The 21,815-nt window shown below is 36.0% G+C and overlaps 1 protein-coding gene across 6 annotated transcripts in view; it reads left to right on the top strand.

Moving 5' to 3' along the window:
• lmtkb (lemur tail kinase 1 b) overlaps positions 1–21,815 on the top strand; it is an 88,850-nt gene that overhangs the window by 53,356 nt on the left and 13,679 nt on the right. Inside the window, exons 1-4 of one of the 6 annotated variants that reach the window (XM_087276691.1) lie at positions 3,328–3,643; positions 9,335–9,476; positions 20,330–20,409; positions 21,140–21,258. In XM_087276691.1, coding sequence (XP_087132817.1) covers positions 9,374–9,476; positions 20,330–20,409; positions 21,140–21,258 — 302 coding nt within the window. In that variant the 5' untranslated portion in view covers positions 3,328–3,643; positions 9,335–9,373. Of the gene's footprint in view, positions 1–3,327; positions 3,644–9,334; positions 9,477–17,439; positions 17,942–20,329; positions 20,784–21,139; positions 21,259–21,815 lie in introns of those variants that run through there. The other 5 variants (XM_087276694.1, XM_087276693.1, XM_087276690.1 and 2 more) reach the window with 5 other exon arrangements.

Here is a 21,815-nt window from a genome sequence, read left to right as displayed (position 1 = left end):
TATCACTATTTGTCACTGAAAGCTTTTTAACAGGAAAATTATAATCAAACTTGCCAGTCCGTTCTGCAATATATTAACATAAAGCATCTCTCCATTGCAACTTCTTGGCCTGTTGCCGTCCTGCAGTTATGAATGAAGTCAGTAAGTAAGCAGCGTTCATGAGTCACTTCTGAGTCTGTTTCAGATCCTCAGGAATGCTTTGATCAACTGCTTGAAGAGTAGCACAACACATGCATTCTGTTCAGCTGCATGTCCTCGCGGCCTTTCGAGGTTACAGAGTCCAAGAGTTTCACAGAAAAGCAATTTCTGCAGTGCAAACCACTTAGTCCTGTCTCATAAGGTTAAAGGAACCGAGGCAGAGCGAGCGCAGGGACACAATAGCTTCCCAATAGACGTGTTTTTGTGGTGAGCAGAAGCCTTCAAACAGCGTATGGCCATAGATCTCACTGTGCATTTTTCAGCAGCACCTTTAAAGTGGGTCAAGGCACTGGAGAAATGAGACCCGTGTGAGAGAGAAGGAAAGCGCTTTCATGCTTCTGAGCACCTGGTCTGCAGTAAAGGCCAAATATTTGTAATTACGATCCCTCGGTGGAACCACAGCAGTTTAACATCAACTGCTAAAGCTGCTCTGCGCGTCTGTCATCCAGTGCATTTTATCTCTATTTAACACTTTTTTGTTTTGTTTTTGTACACAAGTTGGGAGACTGACAGGCCTGGGGGTAATTGATTTGTTCCCCTTTAGCATTCTCGAGGCTTCAGACACACACTTATACAATCCCTGAGCACTGCAGAAAAGTGTCTGTGTGTTATTTTGAGCTGAGTGTAAAATGTGGAGCTTACATAAAGTGCAGAAAGTGTGTTTTATTGTAATATGTTGGTCAATGATCAACACTTATTGAGTGTTGGAGTTACTAACTTAAACAAAAACCAACATAGTGTCATTTTTAAAAAGTAGCCCTATATACATTTCTCATGAATTATGTAGCCAGACGTATGTATGGCTGCATTTCGTATTTAAAACGAACTCTACGGGGCTGTATGACGTATGATCTTCCTTTTTCGCGAAAGCAGCTGACCGCTTACCTCCATATGGGCGGCTTTCCCATTGTTACCAGTTTGTCCAATGTAGGGATGCTCAAAATAACCGATTAACTGTTAACCAAAATGGTGCGTTTGTAACAGAGAATGGTATCAGTAAATGGTTAAAAAATATTATTTTATATATTTTTTAAGTGGTGACGCGGTGGCACAGTAGGTAGTGCTGTTACCGAGAGCAAAGTGCACAATTTCATTTCGATAATAATCTTTGACCTCCATAGTAGTGAAAAAAATACATTCTTAAAATTATTTTGCTACTTCTTCAGACTACTCATTTAAAATGAGTTGAAACCACACAATTTTTGAGATTTTTTTAAGGACAACTTGATTGTTTTATGTTTTAATTAAAATTTGTTTTATTTAATTATAAGTTATAATATTTTGTTTAAATAAATGTATACAATATTTTAATTAAAATACACTTAAAGCAAACATATTTTATTCAACTAAGTCTAGAGTAGATTTAGTCTAATAAAATCTTATGAAATTTAGTTGACTAAAACTAAAATGATTCAGACGACTAAAATATGACTAAAATGAAAATAGAATTTATTTAAACTGCTAATTTAAAATTGAACAACACAATTCTTAAGGCTTTTTTAAGGAAAACTTGATTGTTCAGTCCACCATAGTTAATTTCATTGATGAAAAATTGCTTGTCAGTATTGTCGTAACAAACAAGTTTCTACTAACAAAAACTACAAGAAAAATAAATAAAACTAAATAAGTGATGTTGACGACAACTATAATAAAAACATACTGACATTTTCAATGAATAATAAAAACGAGACAAGATTGTGATTGGTTGATGTATTTTGGTAATTATGCAATCAGAATTAATCTTTCATTTTAACTAATCTTAATCTAATAATTAATGATCCCGTAGACACAACTTTACATATTACTTATGATATAAATCAACAATGCATATCTAGTTATTGGTCTTCAATAGGAAAGGTATATTCCATATTTTAAGTAGTTTTATTTAATTTTAAGTCAGTTTAATAATTTTCAGTTTTTAATAATTTTAATATTATTTTAATAATTTTAAGTTATTTTTAAGATAAAGTATACAACATTTTTATTACATTACACTTAAAGCAAGTATATTTTAGTCAACTAAATAAAGAGTAGATTTAGTCGACTAAAATCTTATGAGATTTAGTTGACTAAAATGAGACTAAAACTAAAATGGAATTTATTTAAGTTACTTATTTAAAATTAGTTGAAACAACACAATTTTTAAGGCTTTTTTAAGGACAACTTGATTGTTTTTTGTTCAATCCACCAGTGTTAATTTTGTTGATGAAAATTTTTCATCATCATTTTCATGACGAACAAGTTTCTACCAACAAAAACTAAATAAAAATTAAGTGATGATGACGAAAACTCCAATCAATATCCAATCATTAATCTTTAATTTCAATTTATTCTTAATCTCATAAATAATGTTCTTGCCGACACATAATTTTACATATTACTTATGATATAAATCAACAATGCATATCTAGTTTATAGTCTTCAATAGAAAAGCTATATTCCATATTTTAGTTATACAGTTTTATTTAATTTTAAGTTCAAATATTTTGTCTAAATAAATTTATACAATATTTTAATTAAATTACACTCAAAGTAAATATATAAAGTGCAAAAATAATAAAATATATATGTATAAATATATCTAGAGTAGATTTAGTCGACTTAAATTGAATGAAATTTATTTGACTAATACTAAACTAAATCTAAAATGGAATTTATTTACACAACTTATTTAAAACTAGTTGAAACAACATAATTCTGAAGGCTTTTTAAGGAAAACGTCATTGTTTTTTGTTCAATCTACTTAAATTTGTAAAAAAAACAACGACAAGAACAACAAACAAGTTAACTTGTTTTATTTACAGTGTACTATTGAAGTCAGTGGCCAACATTCTTTAGAACATCTTTTTCATGCATGTGTGTTCATAATAAAGAAGCTCACACATCACAATATCCCTTTAACATGCATTTGTATGTGCGTGCAGTTATACATGTGATCACACTCACTTGTGCCGATGGCTGAAGCAAAGGCCTGTCATGCACATGTGAGAAAGAATGAGCGCGAGGAAGGAAGGATGAAGAAAAAAAGAGTGATGTCATAAGCACAGAATGTGAAAGCCTTTCCCTGTTAGACTTTCTTTCTTTTTTCAGCCTCACATTTATGTGGAAGCGTCTCCACTATTCTTAATCACTGGTCGTCCACACTCTCATGGGAAGAACACAGGAACTGCCCCTCCCTGCTTTCTCTCTCCTTCTCAAGTGCAGGATCTATTTGCTTTTTTGATTTGTACGTTTTCGGGAGAGATATGATGATGTATTTTGGAGAGCGGTTACGAAGTGCCATGGGCCAGTTCCTGATGGTTTTGTGTCCGGTGCGGGATCCGTCTTGGGTCATGAGGGCTCCTTACAGGTGCTCTATGAAGAGCCCAGTGGTGCAGGTTCATGGGCGAAAGGCAAGAGTTAAAGATTCTGCACAACCTGTTAGATCTAATGCATTAAAAAGCAGGTAAGATCCAATATTGATAAAGTATTTGCACTTACAAAATGGGAAAGCTGATTTAAAGATAATAGACTCACACTTTATTTTGATGGTCCGTTTGTTGCATTTAAGTTACATTGCATCTACATGCCAGCTTATTCTCATTAGATTATGAGTAGACTGTAGGTTAGGGTTAGAGTTAGTTTACATGTACTTGCAAAGTTTCTTATAGTCACTTAAATGTCTGTTTAGCAGCAGTATCATCAGATATTAATCAGACAGTCTACTAATACTTACAGTAAATGGACCATCAAAATAAAGTGTTACCGATAATAGAGTATATGCAATATTTAAATAAAGTGTTTGCATGTGAATTCAATTTGTAATTTAATTATAAAAAATAAAACTGTAAGTTATTCTTTTTTTAAAAACGTGTCTATAGGTTGAATCAATGCAAAACTTAGAAACATGAAAGTGTTTTTGTAGTGTACATTATATGAATAATGCATTGTTTATAGATGCTGATGTGCCTATAATGTAATCCAAATGGCAGACTGTTTTCATTTATTTAAAAAAATAACTGTAACTTGACTTTTTACAACCCTTATGTACAGTTGGTGGTTTTTCCATCCACTCTGGGGTGATTTTGATTCTTAATTTGGCCAAAACAATTTCTGTGTTACAGCTAGCAGAATGATTTTGGGTGACTTCTTATTTTGACAGATATTTTGAAAAAATGCTTTGAATTAAAAACAAAAAACCAAAAACAATACACTCTGGGCAAATTTTCTACCCTTTTGTTATGTTTAGGGTGAAAACATCCACCGCATTAAACTGCTGTAAAAATGCAGCATAAATCTTTTTGCATAAATTTGTTAATAAACTTCAGTCCTGATCAAATCTTTAATGGCCAAATGCATAATTATATCAGTGATTTGGTGAAGAAAAAAAAACACACAAAATGCCTTATTTTTTTAATCTAAAAAGTAATTGTGGACTGAATTTGTTTTACTTTTTATCAAAGTCTTGGACATGTGACACAACACTGGCTTTGATGCATAGTTTTTGATTTTTTTTCTCCTTAATTTACTGTTGCTGGCTGTTTTTGCCCCATTGACTTCCACATTTTTATACTGCAAAACCATGACAGCAAATAATCATGCATTTTGATTGTTGGTGGTTTTCCCTGTTGGGAAGAGGTCAAATTTGTAATTTTTCTGTTGATCATCTGTTGGCATTTCAGTTGGCATTCATTTCAAATATGCATTTCAGCTCTAAGAACTAGATGGAGTAAACAAAAACAAAGACTGCGTATTTATGCACCATCAAATGTGGTTCGAATGGAGGGCAATGGTGCAAAAACAGTCACTAACAGTAAATTAGGAAGAAAAAATGACAATGCTCTAACAATGCATCAAAGCCAATGCTTTTAATAATCTTTTACATGTCCAAGAATGTGATAAAAGGTAAAAAAACAAATTCAGTCCACAATTACTTTTTATATTGAAAATACATTATTTTGTGTCTTTTTCACCAAATCAGAAACATAATTTATAAATTTGTGAGTCCTGTAATTTTCTAAACAATTTGGTAGTTTTGATCAGGACAGAGGTTGGGGAATCAAGACTAGGCATGGGCTGATATAAGATTCTGCTGGTATGATAACCTTGGATAAAAATATCATGGTTTCATGGTATCATGGTCTTGTGATTACTGCTCTAAAATATGTTCTTTTTAATTGTCTGGGTAAAAAACAAACAAACAAAAAAATCCCTTTTCGAGCACAATATATTTTATTTTGAGAAACATTGAAAATATTTTAAAGCAGTAAACATGTCAGGCTAAATGAATTAGAAGTTTCTACTCTCTTCATTTATTTTAAAAACAGATTTCTTCACAATTTTCAAACGGCATCTTTGCATATTTTTTTCTCCTGGAGATACTGACAATTTTAACGATTTTAAAACCTTGGCTTTTCCAAACCGCGGTATACCTTGAAAATGGTTATCGTCCTAAACAGGACAGAATTATGCAAAAAAAAAATAATTATCTGATGCATAATTTTACAGCAGTTTAATTCAGTTGATGTTTTTATCCCAAACATAACAAAAGGATAATTTAAAGAGTAAACAAGGGTTAAAAAAATGTATGTATGTCGAGTGATCCCAAACTGAGAAACCCAAATCTTTCTAAAATATAGTGCATTATACATATGTAGGAATTATGGATTGTTCAATGATGTTGCAGTCATGTGAACTTTGAGGTAAAAGTCCAAAAATAATAATGCTGGTTTTGTTTTTAAGTGGGTTTTTTTTTTTTTTTTTGGTCTCAGATGAATATTTCAGAACATCTGGAATCTCTTCTTTAAATAAATGTCATTATATCTATTGCAGAAAAACACATGAATTTCAAATCCAAAAACACACACGGTCACATGATAAAACCACAACTGTAACATGTTACACATGTGAAACATGTACTTTGCACATGAGAGGTTTTGAAACAATTTAATGGTGTAAATGTGTGAACTCCCATGTGGAAAACATGGAAAATTTGCATGGGAATTTTTCTGCATAATCTTTTATTTATTTATTTTTGGCCTTTTTTTTGATAGGACAGTATTGAGACAAAGGTGAAGTGGGAGAGAGAGGGGGTAGGGTAGGGAAATGTCCTCGAGCCGGGATTCGAACTCGCGACACCCTGATGTGCTACTGCACCACATGTTGGCGCACTAACCCCTAGGCTATTGCGCCGACCCGCAGAGGCCTTCATAACTATTGTGTAATTTATAATTATATATTTGTGCATGCTGTCACGATTTACAACTTACCATATAGTGTCTAACAAAAAATGAATATATTTTTATTTACTTACATTAAGCAAGATTTTTGTGAAGGTCTTTGCTGAGTTATTTCTAAAATTAATAAATAAAATTTTGTCAAAAATGATTTCTGGATTGCCAAACTGTTTTAGGGTGGATGTATTGGCTTGTCCCTAAAATAATGTCTAAATACGAAATGCATTATGTGAAATTTTTGGAAAGGACAGTAAACTGGCTTAAACCCCATGCTTCTTCATCCAAGCATTTAATAGTGCAGAGATGTTTCTGATTATTAGCCTGATGTGAGTAAAAATGCAGTGTGACTCAGCTGGCAGGAATGTTTATCCTGTGACTTAAGCTTAACAATATGGTTTCAGGCGTCAAATTATTGAAGGTCTTTAGTCAGGACGGCAGCGTGTCCACATGGAAATCCCAGCACTGTCTGTATGAAAGTAGTGTTCAGTAGCGCTGAACAGATCAGAAGCTGGGTCATATGGCAGTCGTGTGGGTCGTGTGAAGATGTGGACCACGAGGGCTCTTGGGGAACTTGAGTGTTTGTGTGTATATTAATGTCCATTAGCTTGTGCTTTTAAGTGTGCGCGACCCCTCTGGGTCACTGTTTTCCATTTCTCTGACCCTGTATCTCCGCACTTGCGTTCACAGAAAATTTGCTTGCATCTGGAGGAGCATTTCCGATTTCCGACTGCTGCCAAATCTCGTCTTTGTCTGTCTTGTCTTTTCTTAGCACTGTCTCATCTCTCTTTGTAGTTTCACCATATCCATGTGGAGATGAAAAGCGCACTGGAACACGGTGTACAATACGAGTTTAAAGCTCTTGAGATTAATCTGATGGTGCTTTATTTATCTGATTACAATGACATGCTCTTTAATGGACTGTTTAATAAATTGCCATTTGTTCCAGTAAGCATTAAAAAGTCTTTTATATTAGCTCTGTTTAAATAATCAGGTTAAATGCTCATTCATTAAAGCAGCCACAGATGTTTCTTTTGAATTTAAAGATCTGTCTGCTTGTTATTATTTATTTATTTATTTATGTATTTTGATTATCAAGTCACAAAACACACACAAACATACAAACACTTGTACATTTATTGTTATGGAAATTATTTCTACTGTATGTACATTTTAAACTATTACCCCAATTTGTCCCTTACAAAAAATAACTGCAGTAAACTGAAGTAAAACTGCAGTATAACTGCAGTACAACAGCAGTATAGAGAACTATAACTGCAGTAAAATTAAATACAATTGCAATATTGCAATACAATGAAGTATAAACACAGTTTAAATATAGTAAAATAAAGTTCAACAGCATTATAAGTTGCTCTAAACTGCAGTAAAAACAAGTAAACTCTGTCTTTATAGCACATTTGCTGCTGTAGTCTAATATGCCAATGGTGTGGTAAAAAAATGTACTGCACTTCTGTTCCAAGGGGTTTGTTCTTCAACATCTTCCAAGAATATTTAGTACTCTTTTCAGGGATGTTTTTGGATTCAAGTCATTTTCTAATTAGAATTTTGAGAGGTTTTTCTTTGGGTTTTTTTGCAAAATCGAATAATAAAAAATAACTGCAGTGAACTGAACAGTACAACAGCAGCAGTAGCCTATATACAAGGATAATATAATATAATATAATATAATATAATATAATATAATATAATATAATATAATATAATATAATATAATATAATATAATATAATATAATATAATATAATATAATATAACATTCATTCATTTTCTTGTCGGCTTAGTCCCATTATTAATTTGAGGTCGCCACAGCGGAATCAACCGCCAACTTATCCAACACATTTTTACGCAGCAGATGCCTTTCCAGCCACAACCCATCTCTGGGAAACATCCACACACACAAACACACACACACATACTCATACATCACGGACAATTTAGCGTAACCTATTCACCTGTACCGCATGTCTTTGGACTGTGGGGGAAACCACATCACCCGGAGGAAACCCATGTGAACGCAGGCAGAACATGCAAACTCCACAAAGAAGGCCAAGTTAGCCAAGGTTTGAAACAGCGACCTAGCGATCTTCTTGCTGTGAGGCGACAGCACTACCTACTGCGCCACTGCGTCGCCATAATATAATATAATATAATATAATATAATATAATATAATATAATATAATATAATATAATATAATATAATATAATATAATATAATATAATATAATATTCAATGCAACTGCAAAATTGCAGCATAATGAGGTATAAACACAGTTCAACTACAATGCAATAGGTTCAACAGCAGTAAAATGTGCAGGACAACTGAAGTAACATTACATAAACTGAGAGGGGCTATAGTGATATGTTATATAATCTATTGCACTTATGTACATAAGTATTAAAGGTGCACTTTAGTTTTATTATGTATTGCAGTATTGGAGATGTATTTCTGTAGTTCGGAAAAGTGCAATACGATATACTGTGGTAGTACTTCAGCAGTACAATTAAAGTACTGAAACCTCATTTGGAAACCCTTGTCTACTGAGCAGGAAAGGTAGCAGTTGTACTGCAGTTGTATTGTAATAGTATTTTAGTTGTATTGCATTAGCGGTATGGCAGTTGTACTGTAGTAGTACATTAGTTGTATTGCAGTAGCAGTACTGCATTACAATAGCTGTAGTACTTCAGTACCCCTGCAATGGTTTTACTGCATTATAGTACTAGTATCACTTTAGTACTATTGCAGTAGTTTTACTACATTAGTAGGATCACTTCAGTACTACTGCAGTTACACTTTTTTGTGTGCTAGACTTTTTTTTTATCATGGAATTCACCCACTTAGGGTTTGGACTTAAACTGTTCTGCTACTTATCCTCTGACCTCTCTGTGTTTTATTGTAACCACAGGAGTTTGAGAATGCAGAGGGAGAGGAATATCCAGCGGACATGTCCACCCCGGCATCTCCTGCATCTCACAGCGGTCCTGACGTCTACATCCTGCCTCTCACCGAGGTCTCGCTGCCTGTCGCAAAGCAACCTGGCCGATCAGGTGGGTCTATGTCTCGTGATTATTAAAAAGAAGCTTTCTGTATGAGCAGGACCAGATGCCATAGCATTTAAGAAAGTGCGAGGGTGTGAAGGATTTCCTCCCAGTCCTGAATCCGCTCTGACCTCACTTATGCAACTCCCATACGAGATTCACATTCTCTGGATAGATTTTTTCTTCTTCCAGCGGATATTGTTAATGTGTTCAGTCCTGCTTCCAACCCACAAGATCTCCAGTGTAAAATCCAGAGGAGACCAACGCCCTGCTTCCTCCTCCACTTTTCCCTCATGGGGTAGACACTCTCCCACAACCTTGCCCTGCTCTGGACCTTCACAAAGCAGACCAGATGCTAGTGATGATGGCCATTGGAGCTGTGCAAAGTTAAACAACCGACCTTACTGTTTATTGAACTAAATTAGCCACACCCTACAGCAGGAATTATACGCGCTGCAAATGACTTTTTTTTAGGTAATTGATTGCATTGATATTCATGTGCATCCCTATGTTTTGATTGAACTTTTAATATTTCACCCTCATTTGCTTTCAGAAATCTACACTTGTGACCATTAGAGCATAGATATTCCCACATTTAAAACAAAAACCTGATATCACCAAGTAGGACATGTTTCTGGGTTAACATCTATGTTGATCCTGGAACAACATTCTAATCAGCCAATCAGAATTAAGGGATGCAATTACCGTTTATGTTAATGGACTTCTATATGATTGTTATCCAACTATTATTACCCTCTGATTTTGGGAATACTTTACAGTTATTGTTGGGTTTAGGGGTAGGGAATAGGTATGGATTACATTTTCAAACAAAAATTACGTTGAAGGATCAACATGTCAATCCAGGATCCCATCATACTTTGCAAAATCATGACGTGCATGTGACATTATGTAAACAAAAGGGGTGAGAGTCCCCATGATATGATATTATCATAATAGGGGTTGCCAAAGAGGAATGAACCGCCAACTTATCCAGCATATATTTTATGCAGAGGATTTGCTTCAAGCCGCAACCCTGTACTGGGAAAAACAATATATTGCCATTTACTATCATTTTCCAACTTTTTTTTTCTTTTTTTTTTAGAGACAGATTATATTTCCAAATGTAAATTTTGCCAACTTCTTCTAACCTAATTTCCTTTTTTTCTATTTTAACTAAACAGAAACATTTCTTAGTTTGTGTATCTCATTTTAGTTATACTTCTGTACTGCAAATAACTTAGATTGTCAAGCAGAAAAAAGACCAACACTTTAATAAAAAGCTGTATTAAATATTGCATAAGTGATGCTACCCTATATATTTTACTATGACACCACTAACTAAAAGGAAAACTCACCAACATCTACTCTAGTGGAGTGTAAAGTAATTGAATTCAAAATTTAACCAAAAATATATATAAAATATGACGCGACACTATGGCGTATTGATATTTTCCCCCACCCCAAGAAAAAAAAAGGTTAAAACTGAATCATTTTTGTTTGTTATTATAAGGACTGATGCTGTTAAAGAAATCTACATCAATGAAAGTGCTAAAGAAATTATAAGATATTATGCTTTATAAGTACTTTAGCCGTTTAAATCAAAGTTGATATTTAGCCGCACCATATTAGTGTTTTGCAACATCTAATTTTTACGAGGTGGGTCATTAGCCCAACACTCAACCCCTAACCTGGAGGACCAGGACAAACACACATACACTACAGAAAATTTAGCTTACCCAATTCACCTGTACCGCATGTCTTTGGACTTGTGGGGGAAACCGGAGCACCCAGAGGAAACCCACACCAACATGGGGAGAACATGCAAACTCCACACAGAAATGCCAACTATTCCAGCAGGAGCTTAAACTAGCGACCTCACTGCGCCACCGTGACACCATATTATACTTTTTTATTTTCATTTTTTTGACATTGATATTCATTTGTTTTCTTTTCGGCTTCGTCACTTTTTTATTTGGGGTCGCCACAGTGGAATGAACCACCAACTTATCCAGCATATGTTTTACACAGTGGATGCCCTTCCAGCTGCAACCCATCACTGGGAAAAACCCACTCACTCTCATTCACAAACATACACTACGGACAGTTTAGCTTACTCGATTCACTTATAGCACTTGTCTTTGGACTGTGGGGGAAACCGGAGCACCCAGAGAAAACCCAAGTGAACATGGGGAGAACATGCAAACACAATTGCCAACTCAAACCAGTCGAGGCTCAAACCACCGACCTTCTTGCTGTGGGGCGACAGCGCTACCCACTGTGCCACCGTGGTGCCAAATTTAAGATTAACTTTATTTACATTGACTCTAAAGAGTTTAAAGCATTCTTACATATTAAAACATGTTTGTGTAGAATATTTTGCTAATTAACTTTATTTTTGTTACCCCACCAACATTTTCGCATTTACCAATTTAAAACCCAAACCATTTTGCTCCCAAGCATTGTTTTTTTTTTTTATTAGTCTATTGTTTACCGTCTTTCTCTCTCTTGGTCCGTCTCAATCCACACAAACATCTGCCTGTTGCGTAATGCCGCCTCAGCCGGCCTACATAAGTATGGCTTGGAATCTGAGGAATCCGAGAAACGATGTGTACAGTCTGAGATTCATGGATACTCTCGGTCTCTCTCTTTCCCACAACAACTACTCATTTGATTATACGCTGACTGTGAAGCTAGCAGCTAATGTGGTGCGATTAGTCAAGGTCAACAGGCTAAGAGGCTGTGGTTATCCAGATCCAGCTCACACATCACTCACAGAAACTTCGCTCTAGCATTTCATTAGCACTTTAACTGAATAATAGATGCAATATTTTGACATATATTAACATTTATTAATCCCAGTACGATTTGCTCATGGTAGAGGTTTATAAGCCCATCTGGAAGAACCATAAACGGGCCTGTTTTTTTTTTGTTTTTTTAAGGAGTGGCTGGAATGATGTCACTCCTTAAGGATGAGGTTGATGTAATATATACAAAGGTCTTGCCAGGAAGTGCAGGTCTCAGTCACTGTGACACCGTTAGCATCTGTCTGCAATCAGACCTGTCTTTCTTCTCCTGGGACGTCAGCTAGACAAATGAAGAAGCTAATTGTAGTGTTTATCATGCGATTTGAGTGCTTTCAGCCAAACAGATCATGCATTGCACTCTGGTGTGCAGTGTCCGCCCCTACACAGCTGTGCTCATAAACACACCCTCACACAGACACACATTTGAGCGTGCAAAATACTCAAAAGATCACATCACTTTGTATGTAACATGCACACACCCTCGTTTATCACACTCACTTCATTAAAATGCATGACGGAAATATTATTCAAACTGATTTGCATTGCTGAGGAAAGTATACTGATGAATAAAGCAAGAGGTGCATGGCAGCGGTAAACACATTTCACCCTGTTTGATAATGTATGATAATTGTCTTTGGTTGGAGTGGAATGGTTTCTCTCCATTATTTCTCCCAGCGATCGCATTCCCAGCAGCCATCTGGCCTGCGTGTCAGTGTCACTGACCAACACTGCGCTAATGACCAAGCCAGGCAGTCAACCAGACATTCAAATACATGATGAGTGAATTCTGATATGTGATAGGATTTTTGTTGATGCTGTTGTCGTGCTGTTGGCGGAGGTCTGTGTTTTTCAATTCAGTCTTGTTTTGTTCATGAGTTTTCAATGCTAAGATTTTGTGGGAGGTGCAGTTATAGTGGTGGTTTGTGTGTGTGTGTGCGTGCACTAGTGGTAATGAGGACACATTTGCATAATGACATGGGCATGGCCAAAGTCCCTTTAAGGCAGGGTTCTCGAACTTAAATTGGCGGGGGGCCATTTTTGGTGCATGACAATTCAAAGAAGGGCCGTTTTAACAATCAAGCACAAAAATAAAATGTGGAAACCTGTCATCATTGATGCATCTTAGGACAACAGACATGACGTTTATATTTCAAGCATTACCTGTCATCAGTGCTAATGCAAATCAGCACGGTTATCGTGTCACACATCAGCTGCTGAAATATATCTGTGGTTGTGTGTATGATCGAGCGTTAGACACACACTCAGTCATTCTTCCACAGAGTATATGCAGTCACAACTCAAGCATTTTGTTTCCTGTTGTACATATTGAAGGGGTAGTTTAAATTGCTATTAAAATACTACAAATAATAGGAATAATAATTATTATTCTGTCCAAACCGATTGTATTGTCCCAGTAAGAACAGCAGAAAGCAGTTTGGGTAGCTTATGTGACTTTACTGGCAATTGTTCTTCTCAATGTCTTTCTTTTTTGTAAAGCTACAACAAGAGGGGAAAAGGATGTACATATTTACTTTAGTAAGTTCAATTCAACTAGCAGGACAATTTTATGAATGTACATAGTTTTTATGCAAATCTTAATAAGTATATGAGGAAAATCTATTGAATGAGAATATTATCAAAATATATTGCTATTGAATATAATCATATTATCGAATATTATCAAAATTATCATATTTGTTACACTAACAGCATAACGTGTAAGTCATAAAGAAGTTTTTGTACAACAAAATACAAGTGATATAAAACTGATAATAATTAAAAAAAAAACCTTGAATATTTACAAAAATAGAGCTTTAGTAAAAAATAGAGCACTTATGGGCATATTTTTCAACGTTTAAATCAGCCACAAAATTAAAACATACATGTTACTCTCGACTGTACATTGAGAGAAAATGAAAGTAAAACTAATCTGAATGCAGAACTTTAAATGTCCAGTAGGTGGCGGGTCAAAACCACAAGTGGCTAGACGCGACTGCACAACAATGATGGGTTCAAAAATATATGTTTTGGCGGGTCGTATCTTGTTATATTTTTGACGTCAGTTGCGTGCCGGAGGAAGGAGCAGGGTGGGCCGTAAATATCCTATGGGCCGGCAATTTGAGACCCCTGCTTTAAGGCAAGTAATTTATCGGTGGCAAAACATCAAATTCTACAAAATTGTTTGCCAAGCTTACAATTAAATTTCATATTAGGAATCACCAGTAAGATTAAACAACATTTGTCTTTTTAGTTTAATTTCTAAAGGTTAGAATCACACAAAATCTGTAGAAACCGAAACTCACGCATGGTTCCCATGATTGATGATTGGCTCCTGTTCTAGAAAACAGGGCTTCATTCACCATACTGACCGTTACACTTTTCTCCATTTAAACCGACATAAGTGACATGTCTTGTGTATTAAATAGTCTTTAGTATGACCCAGATATTACAATGTTGAGGTGGTTCACAAGGACCAGTGTCCTTGTAAGTCAAAATGCTATTAATGATGTCTTTTGAGATTCAAAATTTGCCACAGGTTTTCTGTGAGTGTTGGGTTTAGGGGTAGGGTTAGGGTAAGGCAATAAAAATAAGCATTCGTTATACTATAAAAATATATTACGCCAATGGAGAATCTTGATAAACCACCAAAACTTTGTGTTTGTGTGTGTGATGCACAGAAATTAATGAATAAAATACGGGGTTGATGTAACAGCAGTTTTGGTGTTTTATGGCTACACAAAAGAAACTGCAACAGCTACTGTACATCCTGATTAGCTTTTAGCAGTTAGTATTTGTAATGACATTGTAAGCAGTGAATTTTTTTGACAGTGAATTTGGTTGTGAAATGCAGCCGTCAATTCTGTAAGTGACAAAAATATATGTCTAGACCTGGATTGACATAAAAGCTACATTTTAGTTTTCATTTCTAGTGTAAATGAAAGAGCTAATGCTAACCTGCTGATAGCTGGGTTTTAGACTATTGTAGCTTGCTTCTAGTTGACCTGCCATAATCTGATAATACAGTAAATTGGTCCAAATCTTACAGAACATGTTCAAAAACTAGTTCGATGACCATAAGCTAGCATGACAATCTGACAGCTGGTTGGCTGCTAATCCAGGAAGGTCTACCAGCTAGGATCAACGAATATCCGCAATATATAAACCATCCAGAAACCAGCTGCCATACTCCAAAACATACAGATTGGGCATCCTTGATATTCCATGATTTTGATTATATTCACTGTTATAGTGTTTATTGGTGGTAATTTTAATTTGTCTTTTAATTTAACACTATTTCTAGATTAAGTTTTCATTCATCTGAAAATGAATTGTCTTAACTTTTAGTGTTGTTGAGCTATCTCAAAAATATAACTTTTTTTGTTTTTAAGATTTGCTTCTATTATCTTAATTTCGATATTTTTATTAGTTTTACTTAACAATAACGAAGACAGTATATAAATGTTCCTTGGGTTTGACTTCTGTGCTGTTTTATTATGTTATCATACACACTCATATACACCCTCATACACACTCACCGGCCACTTTATTAGGTACACCTGTCCAACTGCTCATTAACGCACATTTCTAATCAGGCGATTACATGTCAGCAACTCAATGCATTTAGGCATGTGGAGATGATCAAGACGATCTGCTGCTGTTCAAACCGAATGGAAAAGAGGTGATTTAAATGACTTTAAACATGGCATATTTGTTGGTGACAGATGGGCTGGTCTGAGTATTTCAGAAACTGCTGATCTACTGGGATTTTCACACACAACCATCTCTAGGATTTACAGAGAATGGTCTGAAAAAAAGAAAATATCCATTGAGCGTTAGTTCTGTGGGCGCAAACGTCTTGTTGGTGCCAGAGGTCAGAGGAGAATAGCCAGACTGATTCAAGCTGATAGAAATGCAACAGTAACTCAAATAACTCCTCGTTACAACTGAGGTATGCAGAAGAGCATCTCTGAACACACAACATGTCCAACCTTGAGCCAGATGGGTTACGGTGCCTCACCTATCAGCTAAGAACAGGAAACTGAGGCTACAACTCACACAGGCTCACCAAAATTGGACAATAGACATTTGGAAAGACATTGCCTGGTCTGATGAGTCTTGATTTCTGCTGCAGCATTTGGATGGTAGAGTCAGAATTTGGCATCAATAACAAGAAAGCATGGACCCATCCTGCCTTGTATCAACTGTTCAAGCTGCTGGTGGTGGTGTAATGGTGTGGGGGATATTTTTTTGGCACACTTTGGACCCATTAGTACCAATTGAGCATCATGTCAACGCCACAGCCTACCTGAGTATTGTTGCTGACCATGTCCATCCCCGTACCACAGTGTACCCATCTTCTGATGGCTACTTCTAGCAGGATAGTGCGCCATGTCATAAAGCACGAATCATCTCAGGTTTCTTGACCATGACAATGAGTTCACTGTACTCAAATCCAATAGAGGACCTTTGGTATGTGATGGAAGGGGGAATTTGCATCATGAATATGCAACCCACATATCTGCAGCAACTGTGTGATGCTATCATGTCAATATGGACCAAAATCTCAGAGGAATATTTCCAGTACCTTGCTGAATCTATGCTACGAATGATTAAAGCAGTTCTAAAGGCAAAAGTGGGTTCAACCTGGCAGGTACTAGTAAAGCGTACCTAATAAAGTGGCCAGTGTACGTATATTACAGTTAATACTGGCAATATGTCATATATCATATACAGCGGTTTGCAACTCTATCGTGATGTAATAATTATTCTGATTTGTTTTTTCCTATCCGTACCCACATCAAACATTTCTGATTCGCTTACCAGCCATTTGCTTTCCCATATCTCATGCTGGAAACCTCAAGAATAATAGCTTTAGTGTTTCCATCCTCTCAGTGGTACCAAGCAGCACCGCCGACATGACAAAGAGCCCAATTCTCCATTTCTCCCCAGCGAAGGCTCTCTAAAAGGGGGCAGACAGAATGAACAGCCTCTACAGCACCACATGGGCGTAAAATATGGCTGCTGCATAAAAAAAAAGAGGACAGGGAGCAAGACAGTATGTCATGCACTCTTACAATAAACTGTCTGTTTGTGGGCACGATAAGATGAGAGAAAGAGAGAAAGGCACTGTTACGGCTTTTTAAGATGATAGAGATATGCAGGGATCTGACAGACGAGAGGTTGAGCGAAACAGAAAATCACTCTTCAAAATCGGTCCCTACTGCAGCAGACTGATCCATTCCCTGTCTTCTCTGAGAAAGAAAAAATGCCTTTCAAGCGGTTTGATAGATCACAGGGAGATTTTGAACACTTTAGACAGACTCTTGAGTTTTACTTTGTACCATTTTACATCACTCTTGCAGAGGAGATCACTCACTGCCTTTTGGAGAGAATATTTGGAGGATGATTTTCTTGTCGGAGGAAAATCTTGATGCTATTTTTGTTAAGCTCAATTGTGCACTAAGGGTGTGTGATGTTGTAACAGTTAAGCTAATGTTGTTTTGATTTTGCTTTGTTGTACTTTTTGATTGATTTATATTTTTATTTGTTTGTGTTTTTTTGCTTTTTGACTTTGCAATGGATCTAACCAAAGAAATCCAAACATTTTGAGCACAATTCTGCTTTTTTGCGCTTTATGGAAGTCCATTTCTGCCAGAGCTAGAAAAAAAGGTAATTATGACTTTTTATATCACAATTTTGACTTTATCTCCCATGGTAGAAAACATATTTATTTTCTATTCAGAGGATTTATAATCTAAACTGTGACATGTAAACTAAAAAAGTCTGCATTTGTACAGTGAATTCTCAGAATTCTGTTTATTTTAACTTTAAAAATGCAGTTTTACTTGAGAAATGTAAAGTCAGAATTGTGAGAAAGCTTACAAACAAAATGAAAATCAATGTTCAGATGCAAAATCTTTAAAAAAAAAAATCTTGTATGTAAGCAAATCGCCTTCTAAAATTATAATTTTTCTCAGGCTCCTGTGTGTAAAATATGCAAAAATGCTGGCTTTCTGATTTGTGCTGGGACAACATAACGGATTTATGTTAGCTTATGATTTTTTTTTTTACTAATTAAAGTGGATTGAACATAAAACAATTAAGTTGTCCCACCAAAAAAAGTTGAGGAATTTTGTTGTTTCAGCTTATTTTAAATAAGTAGTTTGAACCATCATCAATCATCACTTTTTGATGGTATTATAGTGTTTATCAGTAGTGATTTTAGTCTTTTTATTGGTCACTTGTTATTCCAGGGAGTTACGTTCTAAAAAAATAACCCGCAATAGGCAAAATCTGCCAAGTAGCCTGCTTTATTTTTTACAATTGTTATAGATGTTGTACACACTTTTTACACCTTTCTCAGACAGACATTAACATTTACATTTTTCTCTCTTTTTAAATTCTCTCAAAGTTCAAACTTTAGTAGAAAACTAAGTCCAGTATTATAGAATGAAACCAAAAATCAAAACCATTCGATCTTCATTTATTTATTCCGTAATGGTGCCCTACAGCCGCAAAACTTCTACCTTCCTTTTGCATGTCCAGTAGTTCATTGTTTCGTGCAATGGTTAGCATCTTCCTCTGTCCTTTGGGTGCTATTGGAGTTGCCTTTGACAGTGCAGAACGTTTCATTTGCATTGTAGGGAGAAAACTTGCAAACTTACAGTCCGGCACTTCAGAGTCACACTGCTAGTGCTCGAAGATGAAAATAGCTGAACGCATTACACACTGTACAGGAGACTTGTCACGGAGAAGATTGATTGACAATGGTCTACAGCCAGTCAGGAAGCAGAACACAATGCGCTAATCAAGACACAGAACACAGAACAGTGTGCTGGAGGACAAAAAAACATGTCAAATTGCAGGAAAAAAATCCACGAAATTGCGAGGCCATGAAAAGTGAACCGTGAATTATCGAGGAATTACTGTAATCAATCTTTAAGTGTTTTCAAGATATTCTTCTTACATTTAAATACATATTATATATCTTAATTTCGATATTATTTATTAGTTTTACTTAACAAAAACAAAGGCAGTATACTATTTACAAATGTTCTTTGTGTGTTGGCTTTGTGCTACTTTTTTAATACACTTTGATTTGATTTGATTATAAATTAATTTCAATATCATATATTAAATCCAGGAAATATGTCATAAATCATCTATTTATATTATGTATCTTGTATTTAAGTAAATCGTCTGCTAAAATTATAATTTTTCTCAGGCTCCTGTGTTAGTAATTTCACGTTTATGGTGATGAATAGGTTGTTTCATTGCCTTTAAAGTAAAATATTCATAAATGTTTCTTCGACTTAGTTCCTTTATTCATCAGGAGTCACCACAGCGGAATGGACCGCCTACTTATCCAGCATTTGTTTTACCACATCTTTTATTTGCATCCCAGTTCTGGGAAACCCCCATACACACTCATTCACACACTCATACACTACGGCCAATTTAGTCTATTCGATTCACCTGTACCGCATGTCTTTGGACTGTGGGGGGAATCGGAGCACCTAGAGAAAACCCACACGAACATGGGGAGAACATGCAAACTCCACACAGAAATGCCAACTGGCCCTGCTGGGACTCAAACCAGTGACCTTCTTGCTGTGAGGTGACAATGCTAACTACCGTGTCACCCCTAAAAATAGTGAAATAACTGAACATAAATATAGGAGGCTACGAAAATAATAATTTCAGATGGCACTTAGAGGCTGCATTGAACTCAGCATATATAGGATTAAGAAATGGCAGAGTTTTAATTTGGATTGGAAGTCAATAATGACAGTTTTCAATTATTATTATTTTTTTTTTTACATCCAGTAAAGTCTTGATGACAGCAGAATTGTCTCAAAGTTTGAGAATGAATCAAAGACCATCTTGTACTGTACCTAAAAATCGAATTCATTCCTTCATTTATAGTATGTTCTGTTCTTTATTTATGTTTTCTATCTAAATGTTCTAGACTCTGAGTGGCAGATCTTCTGTTTGGCCCATTAACTAATTACTGTCTTGTTCTGTCTCTGTCTTTTCTTGCTGATAATGGTCTTTCAGTCCAGCTCCTGAGATCCACCGATCTTGGCCGCCAGAGTTTGCTCTACATTAAGGAGATTGGAAATGGCTGGTTTGGCAAGGTAAATCTAGTCAGTTTGTTGTTTTATTTGTTTTATATGTGCACCTCGCAGACATCAATGCCCTAAGCATGTACTGTACTGCAGTGGATCAAAGGTTTAGCTCTATAGTTTAGTCCCGAGGATGTGAAAATATCGTCCACGCTACATTACCAGCTCCTCGTCTGTGCTTTGATGTTGGGCCGGTGTCTTGACTGTTCCCTCAGAGAATTTGATGATATTTCTATGTAGCAGTGAAGCAGTTTAAAATTTCACAGGAATAACTGAGCCTCTTTCATTCTCATTCTCTCTTTCTTTCTCTCTACTTCTTTGTCTTTTGTAACACACATACATAAACACACACACTTCCCCAATTACCCCAACTTCCCATTGAATGGGTATGTCCATCTGTATGTGTGTCTCTGTGGCTGCATGTTTACCAATGTCCCATCTGGTTTTGTGTTGTTTGGTCTGTCTGCGTTTCCATTTGAGCATGATTCCTGGACTTCTTTTGATCCTTATTTGTGTGGAATATCTGTCTTCCATTTCCTTTCTTTCTTCCCGTGTGTCCATTTTCTTCTTGTCTGTATTTATTTGTGTCTGTCTGTCTGTCTGTGTCACTCTGTCCATAATTGTGTTTGTGTGTGTTGTCCATTTTCCCTCTGTTCACACCTGTTTGTGTGTTTGTGTTGTCTTTCCCCTGTGTGTCTGTGTGTGTTTTGTGTATATGTGTGTCGGCGGGTGCCGTCCACAGGTGTTGTTGGGGGAGGTTCACTCTGGTCTCAGCAGTACCCAGGTGGTGGTGAAGGAACTGAAGGCCAGTGCCAGTGTGCAGGACCAGATGCATTTCCTGGAGGAGGCACGGCCTTATCGGTAATCCTCCATTTTATTTCTACTGTATATTAATGGGGTATATGCACAGCTGGTGTTTTCAGCCAACGATAAACATCTGGTTAAAGGTTTATGTTTCTATTTTCAATGTCATAAAGTTTCTTTTACAGCATCGATGTTGTAGTGTATTAAAAATACAATCAGTTAAATAGACTGAAGCATTCATTTAGTTGTTCGAGTGTGAAATGAGATGAAAGGCTGTGTAAACGCAAGCGCCATCAGTATAACAGCAGGCTAGCACAGAAGCTCCATTTAATATACTGAGGTAAAATACACTACTTGACAAAAGTCTTGTCATTGATCCCAGTTGTAAGAGCAACAAATAATAACTTGACTTCTAGTTGATCATTTGGAAAAGTGGTAGAAGGTAAGATTTTCTGATGAATCATCAGTTGAACTGCATCCCAATCATTACAAATACTGCAGAAGACCTATTAGAACCCACATGGACCCAAGATTCTCACAGAAATCAGTAAAGTTTGGTGAAGGAACAATCATTGTTTGAGGTTGGGGGTGTATGGGGGTGTGTGAGAGATCTG

This window comes from Danio rerio, chromosome 12, assembly GCF_052040795.2.
Source record: "Danio rerio strain M-AB ecotype USA chromosome 12, GRCz13ab, whole genome shotgun sequence".
NCBI classification, from domain to species: domain Eukaryota; kingdom Metazoa; phylum Chordata; class Actinopteri; order Cypriniformes; family Danionidae; genus Danio; species Danio rerio.
Note: the sequence above shows the minus strand (reverse complement) of the source record. Positions and strands in the feature narration are given on the sequence as shown.